The following is a 24,166-nucleotide window of genomic DNA, read 5'->3' as shown; positions in this document are numbered from 1 at the left end:
TTTGCAGAAGGACATGGGTGCTGTTCCAAGCTCCAGCCCTGCAAGTCCCCGTGAGGGTTTCCTGCTTTCCAGCTACCTCGCTGCAGAAACCAGAGGGTTTTTCTCCACCAGAACATCCTCAGAAATGCATCGCCAGGAATCACAAGAAATCCCACGAGAGCTCCCTGTCACAGCGGATCCACGGGCAGCCCTTCTCTGCTCTTCCTACTCCTCCAGTGAGTGGGGCTGTGATGCCAGGTGGCAAGGTGCTGAACAGCCACACAGCCATGGCTGACGAGTCCTCTGTGACTCTGAGTCATGTGCAGAAGCTCACTGGCTCTGAATTGTAACAGGACATCCTGTGTAAGAAGTGAGTGTGCAACGAAGGCGTCCTGACAGGAACGGCCCTAAGCAAACACCTGGTGAGACTGTGACAGAGAAGCAAGGAAGGGAAAAGCACGACAGGATTTTCCAGTTCCGAGGCTGCTGCCCACTGTGCTTTTCCAGCCGCTGAGCACCCCGTGCAGGCACAGACATGCAAAGTCTGGGGGGGGGGGGGAGGGGAAGGGAGCGGTGACCATCCGCACTGTGCTGCTGCCCGTTCCCCATCCTCCTGCAGAAGCCTTCGTGAGCAAGTCTGCCTAGGCTGTTCTGAGGACCCTGCCACGACTGCAGGCAGAGGGCTGGCTTGCACTCACTACCTCTTGATTTACAGAACTTCCCTGCTAACAGCTGCATTGCAGATGAACCCTCTTAAAGTGGACATGAAGTGAGAGATGCAGGAGGGCACAGAGCCGCTCCAAAGTGCTGCGGCCACACAGACAGCTCCTCCGGCACACAGATGGTGACTGACCCCAGGAAGAGCTCCAGCCTCCCCACCTCAATCCAACTGCATACAGACGGTCCTGAAGTACACAGCTCAGCACAGAAGAATCCCACCTTCTCCCCATCGCTGCTCCCAGCAGCTGCTGGTGGGTTCCGATGGAGCAGCAGCTGGTGAGCAAGCAAGGTGAGCATGCGGCAAGGAGGTCCTAGCAGTGCCAGTTCACTGCACTGCAGGATCCAGGAATTCAGAGATGCCGAAGGAAGAATATAAATTCCTCTGGCTCAATGGAGCTGGAGACTTCCCTGTTCCTATTTCGCCCCCCACTACTCCTTCAGCTAAGCTAACTCAGGTGAGACCTGAGTTGTGTTTTCAACACAAGAAAGGAGTTTTTACCATTTTTCACACAAGAAAAACCTCCACAGTTAACTGTTCATACTTCATCAGGGAGATGAGCAGGCTGAAAAGCCTGTGAGAGCCAAGTAACTTGTTGACCATTTATGAGGTGGTGGCAGGGAAAGCTCAGCCTCAGAACTGAGAAGATGCAGAGCGTGCACAGCCACAAGGAGTTAACACGGCATAATGTGCTTCCTTAAAGCTGGGTAACCAGCGCTGCAGCAACTGCTAGCAGCAGCCAGAGCCACCTGCACTTGTCAGCAATATTTGATAATGGTTATCAAGAAAGCAAAGCACCTTGCTCCTCTTTTTTCACATCTCAGATGCTGAGCTTCACTGTCTGCACAAGAGAGGCACGCTGCAAGGCTCCCTGTCTGCTGCTGTTGAAGCCCTTCCACACAGAGGACAAGATCCTCTGCACCAACCACGCTAAGTGCAGGGCTAATTCAGACACAGACAGAGATGACAGTGGATCATTGCTCAGCACTGATCAGGCAACACCAAAAATTTTCAGCCGGACGACTTCCTAACAAGCAGTAGGCACAACACAATATCCTAATCTGCAGAGCTGGCAGATTCTAGCCCAGATGACATTCAGATCAGACCAAAATGGGCAGAGCTGGAAGCCACTTCTCAAGCCTGCAGTCCAAAAATCAGGAATATTTAAAGTAACACGAGATCTATGAATCACTGCTTTGACTTGCACTAAAGAAGCACATCCATCATGCACCACTTTGTCCCTGCATTGGCACTGCTTATAAACCAAAGCTGCGCAACTTTAACACTTCTAATCTCTCCGACACAATCTCAACAGAGGACATTTGATATCCAAAGCTTACATGGAGAGGCCCCGAGGCAGGCAAAACTAAACTTAACACCATACCACCTCCCTGGGCACCACACAGAAAGGAGTCCTGCTTGGCATCATTGAGCCCCAGGCCAGAACAGCCCTCCCAATGAGCTACGGGCAGCACTGAACACAACTTCCTTCTTCCACATCTATTTTTTTCTTCAGCCATCATGGGTGATTTCTTGGCCCATCACCCATGAAATGTTATATGCTCTGATACAAGGGGAGTGGAAAAAACAAGATACACGTTTTCAGAATGACAGCTGTTCCACTATAGTAGAAATGTGAAGTGTATTTGGCAAGCACTGGAGACCAACACAAGAAGAGGTTTAACGACCTGTTTTCCCTACAAAAGCTTCCAGGGCACTCATGCTATTTGAAATGTGCATCTAATGAGTGCAGCCTAGAGAAAGTGCTGGACTATCTCCCTCTCAAGTCAAAACTCAAGGCAGGTGCCTGAAAGTAGGCTTCTAGCAGCGAGCACACCTGCAGGCTCAAGACACATGTCCTGGAGCAGTAGGAGCTTCACACACCAGCTATCTTCTGCTGCACAGGTAAGGAAAACTCACCCAGAAGCAAGCCCAACTGCAAGACCCTCTGGGACTTAGGGCACATCTGGAGCAAAGCAACAGCTTCAGAAAATAACCTCCTTCAAGAGAAGTCATGGTAAAACTCACCTGCTGAGCTACCTGATGCTCAAGAAAAGGAAAGAAGGGTGCCTTTAAAGATTGCTAGCTCTTCTCCTTCTTTTTCACCTCAGATTTCAGGCTGCTGTGTCAGACCACTTTTCTCACTGCTTCCCTGGCATTGAGAAAAACCCCTCCTTGCTAGTCCACATCAACTGGCTGACTGCAAGTGACACTTCTGCAGAGCAGAAGATAAAGCACCTCCAGATGCTGCTAGTCCAGCAGACAAGCTGCAGCCCACCCCAGCTAATTGCCTGCAAGCAAGCTGGAAGTGAGGGGAGGGAAAAGAATCCTTTCCACAAACTTCCAGGACCTGGCTTTGGTGCTTTAACATCCTTGTTCTCATTCACAGCCCTTACTCACTGAAGAGTCCACTGGAGTCTGGTGGGAAAGACATATACAACTAATTTTGATATATATTAATTTCTCATTTCATAAATAAACATTTTTCAGTAAGTTGAAGAAGCCCTTCTAGAGAGAGACTAGTTTTAATTACCATAATTCTATCTTGCTAAGTCTGTAGGCAAACATTTTAGGCTAACCTGTGTATTGTTAGCCAGAGTTTTGCTGGGCAAGATGAGGTTTGTCTCTCCCAAAGCAATCTGCAGAATGGCACCCTGCAAGCTCATAGCAATACTACGTGACATCACCTCCTGAGCGATGGGGCACTGAGATGTGGGCACTGGGTGCAGACAATCCCATTATCAGCTCCTTGCTCCCCAGCCAGCTGCCAGCCCCTAACTTTAGTCCAGTCCACATAGCAGCCAATCAGCACCGACAACAGCAGCACACTGGGTCAAGACCAGCACGAGCACTAATGGTGCTGACACGATTTTGCATCAGACACTTTTAATGACAGCAGCCTTGCGCTACCAATAACACCCATGCAGGCTGGATGGGTTCACGTTCAATAGCCTGAAACCTGCAGGCAACAACAAAACTCAATGATTTGCACCAACTCCAATGCAGAAAAGCTCCAAGCACAAGGCAGACAACGACAGCTATTTGTGGAGATAAGGAACAAAAGAAGAGACTGAAACAAGAAACAGAGACTCTTCCCACTTTCTACTTTTCAGCTATCCAAATAATGCAAATCCTAGCAGTAAAAGCAGGATGCATTCACCCCCCTCTCCAGCAGTACCCAGTGCTGGGTCTGGACACTCACGGGCACAGACAGCAGGAGGAATGTCTGTCCACACCCCCCCACCATTCCGGTGGCTAATGGATAGCGAGCCTGGTATTTCTCACTAGGATGCTGTCCTTCGTTAATACATCATCACCCGCCCTCCTCCCTCCCTTCCCGCCTATGAGAAAGTTTAATCCTTTGGCTCACACGCATCTGGTAAATTTTTCAGTCCCTGTTTGCCACAGTCATCATGGCAACAGCCCCCAGAGATAAGACAGCAGCACTGCCCAGCAGGCACGGCTGCTCCCGGGTCCCACCGCCATCTCGTGTGATCCCACTGGCCTGCCAGAGCCGTGCCTGCACGCAGCCTCCTCTCTGTGGGCACCTAACTTCCCCAGAGAGGTGTTGGGATTGTCTGTGTTTTTCTTTTACATTAACTTGATCTTCATTCCCACAATGGCTACTGTCTTCTCCAGCACAGCTCTCAGCTTAGCTTCTGAGACTCTGACAGAAGCACATTAACAGCGCTTCAGGAGATGGTACCTTGCCTACCAGGGAAAAGGAGCTTGTGTTTAACATCTAACAAGTTCTGGCTTCCAGCACTGAGGAAAGGTTGGCTAGCACCATTCTCAGCAGCAGGACGGGAACCCGGCCTTATCCCAGCTTCCCTGCTGAGGAAACCCCGGCCATGGGGACAACAGGACAGCCCAGGGCATGGTGAGCTCAGGACAGGAAAAACTGGATAGAAGCACCAGAACAGCAGCTCACTGCTGCCAAAAGATGCGTAGCTCACACCCTCAAGAACATAACACAAAAGTGCTGAGAGTACAGTATCACGTCCATATGCATACATGCGTTCTCTGAAAGGTCATCATATTTACTCATCTCAGAGATGGGGAATTCTCCTCTTTGCCTCTGCCGGAACCTGGTGAATCAGGCTCTGACACACAGAGCAGAGCCATGGTTATCTCCTCTTTTCCTGACAGGCAACAAACATTTACCAGCTCTCCTGACATCCCTCAACTATTCTCAGGGTTATCAGGAATTCACCACTTGCACAGCCACAGCTTCCCACATCTGCTCACCTGAAAGGTGAGAGCAACAAGGATTCTGCAATGCCAGCTGGGAGGGAAGGAGGATGAAGCAGTATCACTAAAGTTACATTTGCAGTAAAAGTGTTATAGATGTCTAGAATTACTATTAATTGACATGTCAGAAAACTGAACATTCAAAATAAGCTTAAAAATGAAAACAGAAAGAAAAAGTGAACTGGAGAGAACAGGTAGAAAAAGCTACGAGGAAACAAAATCTTACAACTAAAAACTCAGTTTCCCCAGAAGGTTCAATCCATGCCCCATTGTTCTTCAGCAACTCTCAGTGCTGAAAAGGCTCATTTCCAAGATGCTGCCAGGCCATTTCTTCAGAAGTGTTCCACCACTGTTCTTCAGAAATCATACAGGCAGTCACACTAGAATGCTTGAGCAGCCACAAGAGCAGTATGCAGCGATATTTAAGTAGATAGTTGATCTAAGAAGGTAAAAAAGGAACCTGCAGTTGGAACCTGCAGTCAGCCTAGCACACAGGGCCCCAGAGGAAAGGAAGGAGAAAGAAAAAAAAAAAGCAACAGGGAAGAAGCCACCACACCTGAAATTCTATAACAGATGACAGGCAGGAGTTAACAAAAGGGGGAAGACACCTTGGTTTTAAGGATTACGTGGCAGACAGATGGTGCTCAAAGATGGCAAAGTGGAGAGAGATTTCATTTTACATTAGCGTGCTCTCCTCTTAAAAATTGTATTCAACAAGTTTACAGGGTCAGAAAAAATAAAATAGTTCACAGGAGTGGAAGGGGACAAAGTTGCCACTGACCTCTCTTGAAAACAGTTCTGTTCATAACCAAACATGTCATGAAGGCTGGAAGGAAAAAAAATATATACAATCTCCAGAAATTTCTTCATGATCCATGGAAGGATCCTCTCTGGTGGCAATGGCTTTAGTACCATCCAGAGAAAGAGTTTTACGACTGTGAAGTTTCCACGCTACGCTCCAGGAGTAACAACATCCCCCACCAGCTCTTGCACTGGGCCCTTCTTACAAGGAATTCTAGCAGCTCTGCCTGTCCCAAACATTCCCAGGGACTTCAGCATCCCATTCCTCACTTGAGGTACACCTGGAAATATTTCCACCATTTGCTGATCAGGGCAAATGCTCTAGAACTGACAGCTTCTGGACACACACAGGAATTACTCTAATCACTACTCTGTCCCACACAAATCCAGGTTACACAATGTGAATGAGAAACACGACTCTCGCCAAGCCCCTTTCCCCACACTCACACTGTGGCTCTGGGATCTCCTGCCCAAACTGGGTGCCCACTGCCACCCCCCCCCCCCCATTGTTAATGCCGGAAATTTAATACTCAATGTGACCACAGAAAAGGCAGACACGAGCTGAAATCCTGTCTGCTCTGTTCCAGATCCTTTATAAAATATACAGTGTAAACTGAGAGGCAACCTGGGGTAACCCCAGCCATCACTGAAATCCACAGTGGGAGGAAGCCAGCTTGTGGCTGCAGGACGAGCTGTGCTCCCGCTCTTTTCACCTTCCAGCCCACCACCTCCCTTGCCGATGCTATCCGTGTGCTCCATCACACCAGGCGGGTGAGAAGCCAGGCTGGCCCCCTGCATTCTCCACTCCCTGTCCCGCTTCCAACCTCCTCCTTCCCCCCTCCAGCCAGGGTCTTTCCTCACACACATCCATCCTTCTCCAAGCAGCTCTCCAAGGGACATGTCCTCCAGTGACATGTACTGGCTGAGCGCCCTCCCAGCGGTGTTGCAGGCTGCTGGGGAACTTTGGGGCTGCAGCACATGATCCCCTCCTCGCAGCCCCCTCCTCGTCTCCCACCCTGCTGCCCATCACTGCAGCTCATCCTCATCTGTGTGCTCCCCAGGCAGAGCATCCCTCAGCCTCTCACAGACAGGAGAGGGGAGAAGCATTAGACACAACACAGCACTTTGTGAGTGCTTAAAGACCTGTGGTAGAAGGACAGCTCCTTTCCCACTCCAAATGACCAGACCTGATTTGACTGCTCAGCAAGCACGGCTGGGCAGCCACAGCTTGATCTGCTGTCCTCTGCAAGAAAGGATGTTTTCCCCCAGCCCATCAAAACATGTAGGCAGAGGACACCTATCTAGGACATTCTCATAAGCTCAGATCTGTGCCTTGGCCACCTGTGACCAGCAAACCTGGCTCCCTGTGCAGCCACACACACTCATAGCAGGCTGCAGCCAAGATCCGTCACACTGGATTCCTTGAGGCTGGAGGGCAGCCCCAGAGTCCTGACCCGAGGGCAGGCAGAGAGCAGTTGCAAAGCGTATCATAGCAGAGGGTGGTGAGTGATGCTGCTAAACTTCCTTTGTAGCACACAAGCTCAATGTTTGAGCAGCCAGGAGAACTACTATTGACATCTCCAGAAAGCTGAAATCAACAACCACTCTGGAACTGAAAGCCTAGGACAAGAGAGCTGCTTAAAAACAAACAGAAAACTGAATTAGAACCATTAAGAGTGCTTTTTCCTGGTGAGATTTGATACACAGAAGTAATTCCCTGCTCCTCCCACAGTCCACATAATCTCTTGCAGGAACAACAACAAAATAGCTGGTTAGGCTGCAAATTTTCTTCTAATTTACAAATTCGGAAACATGGAAAGCAGGGAAGAAATTCCACCTTTATATTCCACAGGCGAGAGCAAAGGCACAGCAGGGAGAAAGCAGCAAAGAGGTCTTACTTTCCAAATAGCTGCTTTGCATTTGTATTTCAAAAGCTGTGACGGGAGTTGAAAGATACCAATTTTCAGCAGCAAAGAAATATTAACAATTGAGGTAATACATGTAGAGGATCCCTACGTACACCAAAAAAAGGGGCCAAGAATGCTGTCCCTCTGCATGTGCTGGTAAGATCATTACATATGATTTGGTATAAACAACATGCTAAGAATTACTGCAGGATTGAGCTCTGCCTATTTCTTTCCAGAGTGGGACTATTTCTTTAAATACATTCTGGATGCATACTCTGAAAACAAGTGACAACTGGGCTTCTCCATTGCCAGCCCCAGGAAACTTACTCTTACCCAAGACACCAACGCCAGTCAGTCAGAACCTGGACATTTCCCTGCAGCCACTACAGCCTCTACTTCTCTCTCAATCATTTTGACCACTGCAAGAAATCTGAATTGCTGCCCAGGAACTGCACTCTACTTGCTAGGAATTTTTACATTGAAACAAGTACTCTGGTGACACCCACAAGATAGCTTCCAAAAAAAATCACAGCTATTACTTCCATCTGGCCATAGCTCTCATAAGAGCCTGGGCGTCCAGTCCCATAGGAATTTCGGATGTCTGAGGCATTGTATTTCCCCATGTGCAATAACCACTGCTCTTACGTACATCAGCAGAATGCTGAGTAAGGTAAAGTCTGCTTCCTCTCCCTTTCCACAGACATTTGGCCCCTATTTAATATCAAAGTTCTTGACATACTCCTCACCAGGCAGTCTTAAGCATCAGCACAATACAAATAATAACAAATACTTAATTACAGACCAAGTATGAATTTTAATCTAGACCAGCTCTGATTAATATGATTTAATAAAAGAGAGAACAGACATCTGAAAACTACAGACCAAAAAGAAACAAGACTCTCAGCATCAGATTTTGTATTTTACAGAAGACGAAGCTTACAAGACTGAAGTTGTTCTCTTTGCAGAGAGCAGCACCATTCGCCATCCTTGCCTTCAGAGAAGCCCCATAACAGCACCACACCTCTTCACCTCTTCGAGAGAACAGTTTTACAAACAAGCCAAGTAACAGAGAACCCCTTAAACACACACCTTGAATGTTCCTCTTCCTCCTTCCCACCTACCTGCATCAAACTACCGAGCATTTTCCAGTCAGCTATCTATTATTTCTTCACCAAGACTCTTGAAAATCAAAGGTAACACAAAGTACAGCCAAAGGAGAGCAAGGCTTTGTTACCACTTCCCTGGACATAACCAAAGGGAAGTACTGGAAAAGCAAAACTTCCATGCAGCCGCAATGGGCTGTACTCCTCACCAGCAGCACCGTGCTGTCTCTGGAAGCAGCAGTGACTATGTCAGTTAGTTCAAATTCTGCTGGAGAAGGCACAAAACATCAGATTTAGCCATGTTTAAGCTGGAGAGGGGCAGCACATCACTGCACAGGAGACATTCTGTTGCTGTGACCTGGTGCAGGACGCAGGTCTGGAGGGCGGTGGGCCCACCAGCAGGCAGGCATGCAGCCGGGTGTCCGCAGAGCTCTGGGTGTGCATCCTGCCAGGCAGAGACGTGGCCTCCCCAGGGAGAAGTGCCAGCTCTGGGAAAGGAAGCATCAGGCAACATATAGCCAGGGCACTGCAGAATTAATGCCGTAATTCTCCTCCTGTGCAGACAGCTCTATAAAATGCCTTTCCCCAAGACTTTCATTTTCAGGTTGCTGAATCGAATCTCTCTGATCACTGATTTACAGCTGCAATGTCCAAACAGCATGCGTTTTTCCTTCAGTGCTTTAAGCCCTATTCCAAGGTGAACTCACTAAGTTCCTATCAAAGCATTTAGTTCCTTTCCGTGTTAACCTCTTGAGCTATCAGCAAACATAGCTGTGTAACTGAGGAACCCATATATTCAGCTGAACTTACCATCCACTTTTCAGATTCTTTAGCCCTCAGTGAGACTTCAAGGAAACAAGATCAGTTGCTTTTTGTTTCTGACATTCTTCTACATTAGCACAAAGCCATTTCATTTCTTGTTTCTCCCCACAACTGTGCTCTAACGAACCAATACCTTCCTAAGGAAACCATTGCCAGCTGCCACAAGTCAGTTAGCTGAGGACCAGTTTAGTATCCTCAATCTATTTCACTGACAGGAAGGTACGAAAACTAGAAGCTAATTCAAAACGTGGCTGTATTCACCCACACATCTCCTACTTGCTGGATCATAAAACTGTCATCACCATAACACAAAATACAATTAGAATCTATATATTGCTCCCTCTGTAACTCATTAGATGCCTAAACACTTAAAAAATGACTCCATCAGATCTGCTACTTTTGGGCTTGTGCTGGTATGTTTATGAATTTTGTTTCAATGATATTACCCTGCAGTTTTTTGCCATTCTCTTATCTCCAGCATTAATTTCAATATCATCTCCTCTGCACAGAAACAACTTTTCCTTTGCAATCAGTTTCTCAAGCCAACTCCTCCCTTCTCTTGTGGCCACTCACACTGAGAAGATGGCTCTCCTGAACTTTTCATCCTCACTGCAGGATGGTCAGGGAATACAGCAAAGAAAGCACAGCATTAGTGGCCATCAGCAAAGCAGACGTACCTTCAAAACCTTTCCCATAGTAAGCTCAATGTGTCACCTTCACAAGTGGCCACTGTCATGTGACCATGGAGGGACCACAAAGTCACTCAAGATCTGCTGCCACCACCCAAACAACACACAGCCACACCAACTGGTTCCCAACATGAGTTCATTCAGGCTAGGTACTGAAACAACAAATCATCATGTGTACCTCCACAAGGCACGGGTGTGGGGCAATCAGCCTTCTCACCCTGGCACTCTGTTTCTGATACTGCTTCTCTGTGTGACTCAGTAAATGAAAATTCTTTGTCACTCTTCAAGCCATCTCATGCTCTGATCATCACAGTTCATATTTTGGTGCAAGAGAGAATGGATATTCCTTTTTCTCCTCTTTTTTAGGCAAAAAACATTTAACTTATAAATCATTTATAAAAAATCCTCCCTGACTCCTTATGCCTTCCATTTCTCAGTCTACCCCCTTGATAATCCATCTATTCAGCTGGCAGGACAGACAAGGGCTTAACGCATCCATTTCGTCAAATCTGAATGGCCTCTAAGGACTGAGATCTTCTGGAAACATTCTCTTCCGGCATCTCAACTTGTTGCACTCTGCATTCAGCATCCTCTACTACAACTCAGTTGCTCGTCCTTTTGGAGAAGGGGAACCTCATGGAAAGAACCCCAACCCCTGCAAAGGATTCCCCATGCATTAGGAGAACACACTCCCTACACAAGGGAATACACCACCTTCTGTGTGTACACATACCTCTGGGAACTGGGAAACCAGCAGCTTAGGAGAAAAGCAAAGGTTGTTTCTCCTTAAAACAGCAGTCTGGTTTCAGCTTTTAGAAATCTTGGAGCTGAAGAATGCAAGCAACACTTGTTCTAGTTCATCAAGAAGTCAAATTCATTAGATTGCCCCATGCAGCCTATTTCTGCCTTAGGAGGCAAACTTGTTAGTGCCCAAACCCCCTACATGTAACTGCCATACAACAGGAACAAGGTATATAGCATTCTTCCTTCAAACAAACCAACAAGCAACTCCACATCTGTTCTGGTAAGGCAGATCTCCTAGGTAGAAAGAGCATTCAGCAAAATCGGTCTGTGACAATTCCCTTTACCAGGAGTGATCAGAGCGCACAAAGGAAATTCTCTACAAACTCACCTCTCCTTTGGCTCACGGGAGAAAGATCCCCCAAAGAAAAAAAAACATCATCACAAAGTATCCATTTCCAGATACAAATGATGTTCAATCATCCCATGCTAACCTCCTTTTAATCTCCTATTTGCCACATAACTCAATTACTTTGTAACAGATGCATAGTGACCCAGACAAACAACTCCAGATCTGTTTCAACGGCGGCGAAATATTTTCTATTCATGAAAGGACCAGGAGTAGATCTGAGGCACTAACCTCTGGCTGACAACTTTTTGGTGTTGATGATTTTTGCAGCATATTCCTGTGATGAACTTTTCTTGACACATCTGCGGACCACGGAGAAGGCTCCCCTGGAAAAGAAATGAAGAGGGCAGGCGCTATGAAACAGAAAATAGGAATGTAACAGCAGCAACTTCTATCCCCAGAGTGGACTAGATTGAGGACGGTACAGAATACACAGAGGAGGGAAACAACACACGGGAATCCAATGGACAGTGCATGCTGCCTGCTGAGCAAATCAAACCTGGTACATACGGCACTCAAGCGCCCGCCTGAAGATGCCTCAAGCCCCCTGACAGACAGAACAGCAACAGTGGGGAGGGAGAGCACACAGGCACAGGGACAGAGCACGCGGGGACTGATGAGTGGAAGACAAGCAGCCCGGAATGATGTGGCAAACAGCAGCCGTGAGCCCATCTCCCAAAGACAGTGGCCCCAGCAGCTACATCAGACAACCGGGACGCACTCTGCCCACGTTCGAGTGCTCGGTCACAAATCCCTGCACCACCTGGCAGGAGGTACTGGCTCCCTTCCATCTGTCTACCCACCTGAAAAGGGGATAAGCATGTACCTATGAATGGAGTGAGTAGGAAGCTACGAGGCTTTGTACATTTTCTCAAGCTGGAACTATTGATATTATTACAACTACTCCAAAGAGCCACTCGGAGAAGAGGTCTGAGAGAGAGGGAAGAAGGATTTCTGTGAGGAAAAAAGAGATAATACAACAGAGACCAAGGTGAAAAGACAGGGACTCAAAGTCTGCAGGACTACACAGATGAGCTCTCAGTGCTGTCCCTTCTTTGAAAAGAACAAAAAAACAGGGTGGGAAAAGAATAACAACTGGCTTAACAAGAAAGGTTTGGAAAGGAGAAAAGGACAAATAAGAGAAAGCGGGGAGATAATTCCAAGTTCATTTAGAACAGGAATGTAACCCCACGTTCACGGACAAACGGACATATGTAGCTATAAGAAATGGGATCAGGAGCTGCGCAGCGGCCCCACGCAGCCCTACAGCCGGGCTGACACGGCTCGAATCCTCCCGACACTGCAGTTCTGTCCCTGCTTCCCCTTCCTCAACCTCTACCTACAAAGCAGCGCGCAGCAGTGGGAGCGCGGGGCCCGGGCTCGGTGACACACAGCCGCAGCGGCGCGGGGAGGGACGGGGACAGGGAGAGCCGCAGCAGAGCCCGGCAGCTGGTGCAGGAAGGGAGGGAGCGGGGAGCAGCGGCACCGGGAAGCGACGTCCCCGCGATCCCGCCCCGGCTGCCCCCGCGCTGCCTCCCTGCCCCTCCAGGTCCCCCGCGAAGCCCTGCGCTAGGGTGCAGCAGCAGGTCTGCCAATGCGGAGACAAGTGCGGGGGGAGGAGGAAGGGCGAAGCGCCGTGCAGCAGCACCTGGTCCTTTCTCAGGGACAAGGAAGTGGGGACGAAAGCATCGCTGAACGGCGGGGACGGTGCCGCGTCCCGGCGCAGAACGCCTGGAGGGAGCGGCAGCGTGCGGCGGGGAGCAGCACCGGGCCGGGGAGGGCAAGGGGGGAAGAGAGGAAGTGCCGGGGTGCAACAGGAGCGCGCAGCCCGAGGCAGGCGGCGGGGACCGGCAGCGGTTCTGCCGGGGGAGCTCGGAGAGGAGGATTACGGCGACTAATCTCCCTCCTCCTGCTCCCCGCGAAGAGCCGAAAAGCGGCTCCGGGCCGCGCCGGCAGCTGCCGCGGCGGGCGGGCGGACGGCGGGGCGCGCGGCGGGCTCCGTACTTGCCAAGCTCCTCGTAGAGCTGGTACTCGTCGGTGAAGCGGGTGCACGTTGCCGTGGTGGCCATGTTCGGGCTGCGGAGGCTCAGCGCCGCTGGGGCATGGGGCAGGCGACCGGGACGGGCCGGGACGCGCGGCTGGGCGGCCTCCCTCCGGGCTCGGCGGGGCGGCGCGGGCTCCCCCCGCGCCCGGCTCGGCGCTCCCCGCTCCGCCGTGCACAGTCACCGCTCGCCGGGGAGGGGAAGGAGGCAGAGCCTGGCCAGCACCGCGAGAACTGGCTCGGAGACACCCCGCGCCGGCCCCCTCCCTCCGCCCCTCCGCCGGCCCCGGCCCGCCGCGGGGTGTGGCCGCCGGGGGCGCTCCCGGGGCCCCGCAGCGACGACGGCGCCCGCGGACTGCGGGCGGGGCGCGGCCGCCCCCCCCGGGGTGCGGCGGGCACTGCAGTCGGCACTCCCGCCCCGCGTCGAGGGCGGGCGGACTGCGGCGGCACCCCCGGCGTCGGGCTGCGCCGCGAGGCCGAGAGAGGGGCCCGGCCCGGTCTCTCGTCCTGGCGGCACCGCGCGGGGCTCCGCCGGCTCCCGGCCGGGGCGAGAAGGGCTGCGGCCGGAGCGACTTCCTGCGTGCGGCGGGAGGGGGGGGAGGGCAGGGAGGCGGCCGCCCCGCGAGGAGGAGGAAGAAGGGGAGCGGAGAGCGAGGAGGAAGGCGCCGAGCGGGGCGGCCGCGTCCCCGGCGGGAGGGGGAAGCGGAACGCCGGGGCGCGGTGCCGCTAAGTCGGGCCCGGGGAGGCAGCGGCGGGCGGGGCGGTACGCGCGGAGCGGGTGCGGCGGCGCTCACACGTGCGTGCCGGGCGTTGTGCTGCTGGGACGCGGCCGCGGAAGGCGAACAGAAACCGTCAGCCTTCGGCTGCAAAGGAAAACAAACCAGGCTCTGTTCTGTCTCTACTAGCATGCCATTGGAGAGCGTCGGCTGCAGCGCCTTTATAAGCAAGTTTATTTTCACCTCTTATTTAAGTGAGTCTGTCAGCCTGAACACTTGCCAAATCTGCTTAATATGCACGTTTATATAGGGCAGCCGCTGATCAGGCAGAGGGAAGGGCTGCTCCGGCCTCCTGCGCGCCCTGCAGCGCAGCCTCTGTCGGGAACAGAGACAGATGAACGAACCGTAAGCCAGAAGCAGCATTAAACTGGTCTGAAAATGAAAAGTACCGTGTAAGTACCCCGCATTAGCGCTCTATAACTGGACTCGGAAATCGTCATGTTATTCAATCACGTGGAAAGCGGTGACGGCAGCTGGCAGCATCCTCCCCAGCCCCAGGTCAGAGCAGCCAGCCCCGTGCTGCAAAGTCTGCACCCGAGCGATGCAGCAGGGAAAGATTCAACTTGCCTATGCAGAAAGTAGAGAGGGAAAGTAGGACAATACAACAGTAACGTTACAACAAAGCAATACTTCTAGAAGGTGATTATGAAACAACAGCATTCTGCGTCTTGAACCGTGCCAGCATTGGAACCTGCTGAGCCAGCAGAATAATTCAGAGAAGGAACAAATGATCCAACCAACAGGTGCCGCTCAGTGATTAGCGCTAGGGCTGAGCTGAAGGTGCTCGGGCAGCCTCCTGCAGCCCACCCGTTACTGTAGCAGAAGAGCTGTAGATGAGAAGGAAAGCTGTCTGCCTGACTCACGTTCCCCTCCCCACCAGAGGAACCAGCAGAGAAGAATATGCAGAGCCCAGCTGGGAGATCCTTGGGGGCGGTGGTGGCCAATGTTACTGATAGGCAGCCTGCAGTGTGCTTCCACCATCCAGAATGACATTATCTGCTGGTTGTATGGGAAAGTCAAGCTGTTACACTTGCAGTGTGGTTGTGATGTGGCAGTCAAGAGAAGCACAATCCAGTCCCCTATGTAAAAAATGTACAGGTGCACTGAAACAGGACCCTATTCCACTCTTGACTCTTCCTCAATGCAGAAGTTGGGAGATGGGCATTTGAGACCAGATTTTAGCACACTGAGCGGCCAGAGGGAGAGAATGTAAGCTTTCGTGCATTTGTCCTGTACTCCTACAGACTGAGATAAGATGATGAAGATGGAAACAGACAGGAGGCATCCAAAGAAATACAGTACCAAGAGAGGCTTACCTAAAGCTATGTATAATTGTGAGTGAGATTCTGCCAGTCTGAGCACACGCTCACGATGGTGCAGGTAATAGGCAGGGTGGAAAAAGTTTGCTTCCAGAAAAGGCTGCACCTTTCTTGTTTTACTCATGATGAAAGAAATGCATGTAAGCAGGGAGGTTTGTAATTCTTAGGATTTAACTGGGACCTTGTAAAACAAATAGCAGATGAGATAGTTACAGTAGGAAAGCAGAAAGAATGTGTAAATGTGTAACAAAAGAAAAACCACTCCAAGAGTAGCATGCAGAAATAGAGAAATAGGAAAGTGCTGGATGTTTATCTTGCTTCAAAATGTGTTTTACTGCATACACTCGAGGACTCTAAACAAGTCTGACCAAGTTATCATCTATGCACTTTACCAGACACTCAAGTAAAGGCAGCTCCTGCCTTAGAGGACTCCCTGAGGACTCCTGGTTTGAAAATATTTCAACTGGACTCAAAGACGGCTCTGAGGAAAAGTACCCCATGATATTTAAGAATCCTCAGTTGTGGGAGTCTCATAATATATGAAATGTAAAAAGAGGAAGATGGGAGGGGAAGTTTCTTATCTTGAAACGTTACAAGCAGAAGTGAGGTCTGGCAATAAGAAAGGGAAGAGAGAAGCAAGAGTAGAAAGAAAAGCTAACCGTGTGTTATGCATAGCAAGAGCTCTAAGAACAGATTGCTAACTGAGAAACTTGTGTGAAGCGAGAAGTGGGATATGAATTGAGTGACAGACTTGATTAAACCAAATACTGAGTGGGAGACTAAGTTATGGGAGTTGAGTTTTCAAAAGGAATGTAGACAAAATGAAACAGGAGAGGGGGGTGGCAATATGGATGAGAGAGTATTATGTCAACAGAAAGAAATATTGATGCTCTGGCTGACATAGCAGTCTATTCAAACTGAGAATAAAACTGCAAATGGGTGAATCTTGAATTATGCCTGAGCAGAATTATCTTGCAGAGACTGGAAAATATATGTCTGAACAGCAAGAAATGTTCTTGAGACAGTCTCCGCAGCACTAATGGGAGATTCAGCTAATGAATAGCAAGAGAGATTCTGACCTCAGTTATGCAGGGATGAAATCTGGAAGTGGTGCCTTGCTTTTAGTGGGCCAGCTTCAGATTTCACATTAGCGGAACAGCGGTTTTGGTCTCTACCTTTTGAAGTAGCACTGGTTTGCTTATACAGTACACTGAGCTGTCAGGGATCTGTAAGAGATTAATCTGATTTTAATAACCGGAGCTGAGTAAGAGGCACTAAAGAAAGTAAGTAAAATACAAAGGATTTAATGCAAAGCCCATGGGCATAAATGGACATTTCCTCTGATGTTAATGGATTTTGGATCAGGCCCCATCTGTTCATGGAGCCTAAGGTCAGCTTTGGCATGTTGAAGAATGTCCGTGGGAAGGCAGCAACACAAAAGCGTTGGTCTTTAGGGAAGCAGAGTGAAGACTACAAAATGAGTTCACAGAAACTAACTGGAATTCAACCTGCAGTGGAAAATGGGAAGTACAGCATTTAACCACTGCAGAAGCTGCAGGATAGCTTTTCAGCAAGGTTAAATGAGCCAAAGGGCAGCATGTATTAGTGTGCTGAGCGGAGCAGCGCTGACTGGTGCCAGATATGAAGAGAGGGCGTTAGCAAAAATAAGGACCTGAGAAGAAAGGCAAGAAGTGAAAAAAGCAAAAAAGCAAAAAATGCAATGAGTGGGCATTTTCAAATACATTTGTTCTGTTTTTCTCTTATTAGCAGAGGGTCCTTCAAGGAACCAAGTCATTTTTCTTCTCTGTGCCTCTGCTGTCCAACTTATCTGTTCAGAGTGAGCAATTCCAGGGCACCCTTATCTCTCACAGGGCACTTACAGGACATAAAACTCAACCTGCCCTGCTCTTCCGTGAGGCTTCTTGGTGCTACCGCAACAACTAAACAACCACTAACAACTACAGAACAAAACACTGAGACTCCCTGAATTTGATGAAATATGGCATCATCTTAAAAGGAGAAATATTTTGGGAGGCAGAAGAGAGGAAAGTGTTAAAATTCTGAACATCTGCTTTGCTTCTGACTCCAGAGTACACAGTGTTACCTTGATGAAACATTACCATGACTGGCAATGTATTTACAGACATGTATACAGAAAAAAAAACAACTTGTTTTCATAGGTGATTGTACATGTTGGCTATACTACACAAGATCTCTCAAGAAATAAAAGCGTGACTTAAGTGTTTACTATCTACCAGAAAAAACAGGTTCCTTTAATGTGTGTGGTTGTTCTGTTCCTTCTTTTAAATGGAGGTTCACCTGGTACTTCCAAAAAATCATGATTCGATGAGTCTAAGTGGATTTGTAGGTGTAGCCGACAAAAATAAAAAGTAGCACGCATAGAAGGAAGGATGCAAAAAGGAACTATTTGTGAGTTAATATAAAATTTATATTTGAAATAAACAGATTCTAGAGTTCTGGAAAGATACAAACATTAAATTACCCTATTAGTGCAGACTATTCAGCCATCCATCTAGTTTAGTGTCTTGTCTTCAGTAGTGACCTATTCCATATGATAGATATGAGGGAGGAAGAACAGAAGGGGATGAGAGGAAGACAGAGGAGAAGAAAGGAAAGGAATCAGAATAAACCAATGCATAGATCTGTACCAGCCACCTGCATCTGTGCACAAATTGATTAGTGGCTTTCCTCCTGACCCCGGGCTGATGATCAAAATATGCCCTGAGGCACAGGATTGGTAGCTCCTGTAATGTTGATCCTAGCTTGTGTCAGTGCATATGACATTCTGTTTCATGTCAATGCCTAATCCTTTTTGATTCTTACTAAGCTATTTAAGTCAGTAATATCCCATGGCACCGAGTGTCACATGTTAATTATGTGGCTCATAAAACATATAACCTGATATCACTGCAAATTTGTTCTATTTTAACGTCACAGAGAACTCTCTGCTGTTATGAGGCTGAGTCAGTAGCATGACCAGAGGTCCTGTACTCTTCAGTGCCACAGGTATCTGTGCTGGGGGGCTCAGGCAAAGGAAGGGGCAGCAGTGTCTTGGCAGGGTCTTGGCATCTGGGTGCCCACCAGCAGGCTGCACGTGCATGCTGCTGGCCTGCCTCTACCTCCCCACCTCTGCTGGTGACTCATGGGGATTCCTGCCTTGACCTCCCTGGGATATTTGCAAGCTACAGAGACAGGAGGTATTTTACTTCTCAGCTTTTAGCGCTTGAGACTTTGGATTTCAAAAGCACTGCTAAGGTCTCCATCAGTGAAAGGGAAGAAGCATTCAGTATACAGTCAGCTAACTTCACTGCCATACGCTCATTCCACGCAGTTTTTCCTTTGGTGCCTTATCCTACCTTTTCTGTGGGCTCAATATCAGATTTACTGACCAGTTTCACAAAGTGTTCTAGATTCCTGCACAAGACCAGGACAAAGCTTTGTGGAAGGGAATACATGCACAGTCCTGAAGACCTGAGGACCCATACAGAAGGGGCATCAGCAGCCTCATTTTGTCTTTCTTTTCTCACTGAAACCCAAGTCCACGCAATACCACCCTGGGCTCTGGGTTAAAACATGTGAGCTACACAAAAGAAGCTTTTCCAACTTCCTTTTTGCAACTCCCTTTGCTAGAGAAACACCACTAAGCAATGTCCGAATGCAATGTCCACTGGCTGCTTTCATAACTGATCACTTCCATGACATACTTATGCTTTTATGATTTCTTTTAACTATCCTTTAAAATGTATGAACTGGACTTCACAGAAAACTCCACTGAGGATTACAGAAATTAGACCTATGTTCTGAGCAACACGAACAATTTCCTCTATTTCTGTATCTACAGCAACATTAATAACACTACACTCAAAGAATTCCAAGTTTTCATCCCTACCATCTTTAAAATGGCCGATGTCAGTTGTTAATCATGTGAAGAGCAGGATTTTCTACCATCTATACAGAAACGAGGTCATGTTCTACAAATTCATCTAATAATTATCCAGTAACAATAACAGTTAACATCACCCTCGGGTGGCCTTAGGTTCAACAAGTTTAACATCTGCCATCTCCCCTGGTGAGTGGACAGCAGAGAAGCAGGTTGTCCTGCTACATGAGAGCTCTCATGTTGCTACATGAGAGGAAATGAACAGATCTGTATGTCCATTGCTGAATGCAGCTTCATAGTCTAGAAATCTCTGCTGTCACTAAAGGGTTACTGTGCTGGTATACAATAGTGGGGAAACATCTTGAACATTCATTTGAATATGGCCATTGCCATGGAATGTCCAGGGTCTATTTTAAGATACACGCTGTTTGTTTAAACAGGATTGCTGGCTGTTACGTAAAGGATGAGCACAGATTCCCCCTATATCCCAGATATCTCCTTCAACTTAAAATACTGTATGAGATTATCCATATCCCGTACTGAATGGTACCGATTACCAGATGAACAAATACTGGCTACTAATGCTATGTCCTGGGGTGGGGTCTCCCTCTTTTTTTTAAATAGCTCTCTGTCCAGGGAAGCAATAATCCTGCCGAAAAGATGATGGATTGACAGCCCTGATGAGCTGAAGGCTGTCTTACAGCAGTGAGAAGAATATGCACAGCAACTCCTTCATTGCTGTGGGTCACCCATAACCAAAAGGAATGAGAAATGAGCAGTGTGGTTTCTGTGGATCAGCCCATCATTGCCATCTATTGCTACTGCTAAAAAGAGTTCAATTTAGTGCCAGTTACAACAAATTTTGTTTCTTTGCTTTTTAAAATGGAGAGTAGATCACTGAGAACAGTTCCAATTTAACTCTCACCACTGAAGTCATCATAACTTTTGGCCATTACTAGCTAATTAAATTAAACTCAAAGTTAAGCTGCATATATTTCATGCCATCAATCTTGCAACTCCTTCCTCTTGACATCTCAGTTATATTTACGGCACAGTCTTCGGGGAGATACTAAACTTTTTCCATGAAATTCTCAGTTAGGTCTGGATATAAATGGCTGTGGATCATCACAGTCTCTTTGACCACTGGGAAACGCAAAGCAGTACACATCCACATCACAGTCATCTCTGCCACAACTGGCACAAACTGGCCCTTCCTGTCAGCCTCAGGAAGTCAAGGTTTACAGTCTGCGCTTTTCCTGCCATCAGCAGGCAGAAGTTCTTTCAATTTAGGACTAAGGAGGGAAGGGTGTATTTTCACTACTAGGGGCTGCAGCAGAAGGGCACATGAATAGATGGCAGGCGTGGTCAGTCTCCAAAGTATTTTGCCATTACTTTCACCAGCACAAACTCTCAGGTAACACTTGTTAACATAAAATACTGGTTGTCGTTTATTTTATTTTATTTTTGAATCCTCTTGCTTCATCTCCTTACTTTACTCAGTAACTGTTCAAACATGACCTTGACGTATTTAAGCCTCTCTGCCATAAAACAGCCAGATTAACGTTTATGCATAGTTTAAAAAAATAAACACTATAACCAAAATTGCCTGAATGTTTATTTCAGGGCAGAGATGGCTCACAGGACTCTTCAAAGAACATTGGCAGCAATTTCCTACCCTGAGTAATGTAAATTAATTAACACACACATCCTGTTTAACATCAAAAGAAAATCTGGCTCCAAAGAACAATCCAAAAGAGAGGGCCTGTGGTGTTTACAAACACAGCCCAAGCCAACAAATGCAGAAAAGGGTATTTGAGAACCACAGCAGAGCCTCCACCCAGTAGCTGGACTCTCCATTCTCTCCAGGGTTCAGATCTCCCTGTGCGTGAGAAGGCATGCAGTGAGAAAGAGGGGCCCCATTTCCCAGCCAGAGTAACAGTAAAGCAGCAATTTATGCTCTCTCCATTAACAGCCACAAAACCTGTAGGAATAAGTGAAGTCAATCCCATCTCACAATGACAGAAATGAGGCAGAGAAGGACAGTGCCTGTCTCATGACCCCACAGATGTGCAGCAATTGGAAGGGCAGAACCCAGCTTGTTCCTCCAGCACAAACTGACACAGGCACTTCCCCATCGATGCTGATTTGGGGTGAAGGTAACACAGTGGCACTGTTCTGAATCAAATGTGCATCTCTCCCCAGATTTCTCCCCAAAACTATACCTTCAGCATGGAGTGCCATTCACAATTAAACACTCACTCTGTTACGCTCATGTGACACTTAAGTGCAGTGGCTACAAATTTTACTGCTTCTCCTTCTGAGTGTACTTCACTCTTTGTATCTTGTTAATAAAAGTAACTTGCAAAAGAAAAAAGATGGTTCTTGACAGGTAAAAAAAATTACATCCAGGATCTGTCAGTTTGGGTTGGGATCCCCATTAAGAATCCACCACTGTTAGGCTGCAGTGACACGGACTTCCTGCTTTTGAAGGGCAGACAGCAAATACACCTGACTTTGCTGAAACACAAATATTTGTACATTAAAAAGTCCTCAAAATTTTAAAGGAGTTTCTATACTGCAGAAGAGGGTCATTTCCAAGTTTAATGTCCTTATATTACATCCCAAATGTATAAGCAAAAAATCTATCATGGCAGCAGAATGAGATTCTAGCTCATGGCTGTTTGTTTCTTCAGTACTTGCAAGTCACAGAAGTGCGTGTGAATGTATGAGGCAGAACTGCCTTTCTAGCCATGAAGATATGGAGAACATGACTCGTTCCTGAGGTGTGCACGTGTACATGCAGCTGGATGGCACATGGCCTGGGTATGTGTATGTATTGTAGCCCCTTTGCTGCTATCCCAAACAAAGAGATACTGGGAACTGCACAAGGACAGATGAAAGTAATCTTTACATATATATATGCTAAGATTAAAAAAAAAAAAAGAAAAAAGTCATTGTGTAAAGGGGAAGGATTCAGAGACTGTGGGGAGGAACTGACACAGAGTGAGCTCTCTACAGCAAGGGTAGGCTAATGGGTGGGTCTGAGGAGTGACAAAGCAATATTTTATGCTCACAAGAAAAGGGGACAGTCTGTGGGCACACATGAGTGTCTGATAATACTGACCTGCTGCACCGCTGATATCAGCGTGTGCCTTCTGTATATGAAACACTGACAGACAAAGTTTTGAATAGGACCTCTGCACAACTGATTTAGAGATGCAGCCTTCTTATAGACACCATGTACACTTTGTACATCAAAGTCATCTGTACCCATTTGTCTCTGTTTATCTGCTAACAGGGCAGACCCTGACAAAAGTTGTTGCCTGACTGCCAGAGATGAAGATCTGGCCTTCCCTGTTTCCAACACCTTCCTCCCAGCCAAAGCTCTGTTAGCTACAAAGTTTATAGCCAGTACAAGTGAGATGTGAAGTGAAAACGATCATTGTTCCTCATGGCTTCTTGTTGCCAGGAGTCTAGCATCACACAACATTTTAACCAAATGCTCAGTATGTGGTTTCTCTGGCCTTGGATAAATGGTTACATCAGTACAACCATAGGTAGGACTCATGCAGAATTTGAGTTTTTAGCATAGCTTTTTTAAACACCAGCATAGGCTAACAGCCAACAACATCCTGCACAGACTGGACATGTGCTCCATCCACTCTGTCCCCACAAGTTGCTTCCAGAACTTTTTTGGGGCAGGAGTGGAGGACAAGCAGCCTTCAGGACTCACCTGAGGTTTTCAGCACTATTGGAAGCACACGTGTTTGGGAAGGATCCTGGTGGGACCCAGCACACATACGCAAGTCCAGCACAAGTGAGAAGGAGGAAGAGCATGTGCTGCTGAGTGCTTAGTCCGTGAAGACTTCTAGTCTATACAGAAAGTTTTGTAACAGCAATAGTTTGAGAAGTAGCCTTAAAATATATACAAGCTATGTACCATTAAAATTCACTGGTGACATCTGAGTGGAAGACGGAGAAGAGAAAAGGTGTCAGTGGATAAAGAACTTTCCTCTTACCACTAACTCGAAATAAGAGGCCACTTTGGGAGAAACAGCAATTCACTGGCAACACAATTTATCATTTAGAAAATAAGCTTTCAAGACCTACAGACAGCTGTGAAAACGGATCATCAGACCACAGTACACAAAATCATGTAAGATGGCCCAAACCACATTGCTTCAGCTCTGTTCCTTGTGTCAAGGAAAAAAAAAACCAAAACACCAACATCAGTCAAAAAGCCTCGGTACAAAGCAGTGCCGCTGTTAAGGCGCATACTGCACTGGCAGCGCTTTGATCGCCAGCCGAGCACCTGAGACACTCGGCAGCGTTCAAGAGCGCGTTGCCGAGAGTCACCTAGCGGCAGCAGCAGCCCTCGCCGCGGAGCTGCGGCACGGCTTCAAAGACAGCGCCTGGGGTAAGCGCTGCGCAAGTGACCTTACGAACGGCTCGGGCTAAGGCCGGCTACCTGCGCACATAAATCAGCCCCAGGTGTACAGATCCCAGCTGCCAGGATCTCCAGACTGCCAGAGGATTCAAACCGCAACCGCAACGACTACTTTAGTGCATGTAACTCTGGGATTTAATTATCTAAGCGCACGCTTCCACTTTAAAGGGTTATAAATTACCCACATTGAAAAACTGCATTCCTTTCCAATAGCCTCAACTGTGTGTGTATGTGTTCTACTCTTGACATTAAAAATTACACA

The 24,166-nt window shown here is 47.9% G+C and overlaps 1 protein-coding gene across 17 annotated transcripts in view; it reads right to left on the bottom strand.

Moving 5' to 3' along the window:
• The window catches only part of CAMK2G (calcium/calmodulin dependent protein kinase II gamma), a 123,363-nt gene that overhangs the window by 96,520 nt on the left and 2,677 nt on the right, over window positions 1-24,166 (bottom strand). For 7 of the 17 annotated variants that reach the window (XM_090145009.1, XM_090145008.1, XM_090145010.1 and 4 more), the window contains exon 2: window positions 11,652-11,746. In XM_090145009.1, coding sequence (XP_090001135.1) covers window positions 11,652-11,746 — 95 coding nt within the window. Of the gene's footprint in view, window positions 1-11,651; window positions 11,747-13,424; window positions 13,695-24,166 lie in introns of those variants that run through there. The other 10 variants (XM_090145017.1, XM_090145018.1, XM_031603012.2 and 7 more) reach the window with 4 other exon arrangements.

The sequence above is a fragment of the Phasianus colchicus genome, chromosome 8 (assembly GCF_987193195.1).
Source record: "Phasianus colchicus chromosome 8, bPhaCol1.hap1.1, whole genome shotgun sequence".
In the NCBI taxonomy this organism is placed as follows: Eukaryota; Metazoa; Chordata; class Aves; order Galliformes; family Phasianidae; genus Phasianus; species Phasianus colchicus.
Note: the sequence above shows the minus strand (reverse complement) of the source record. Positions and strands in the feature narration are given on the sequence as shown.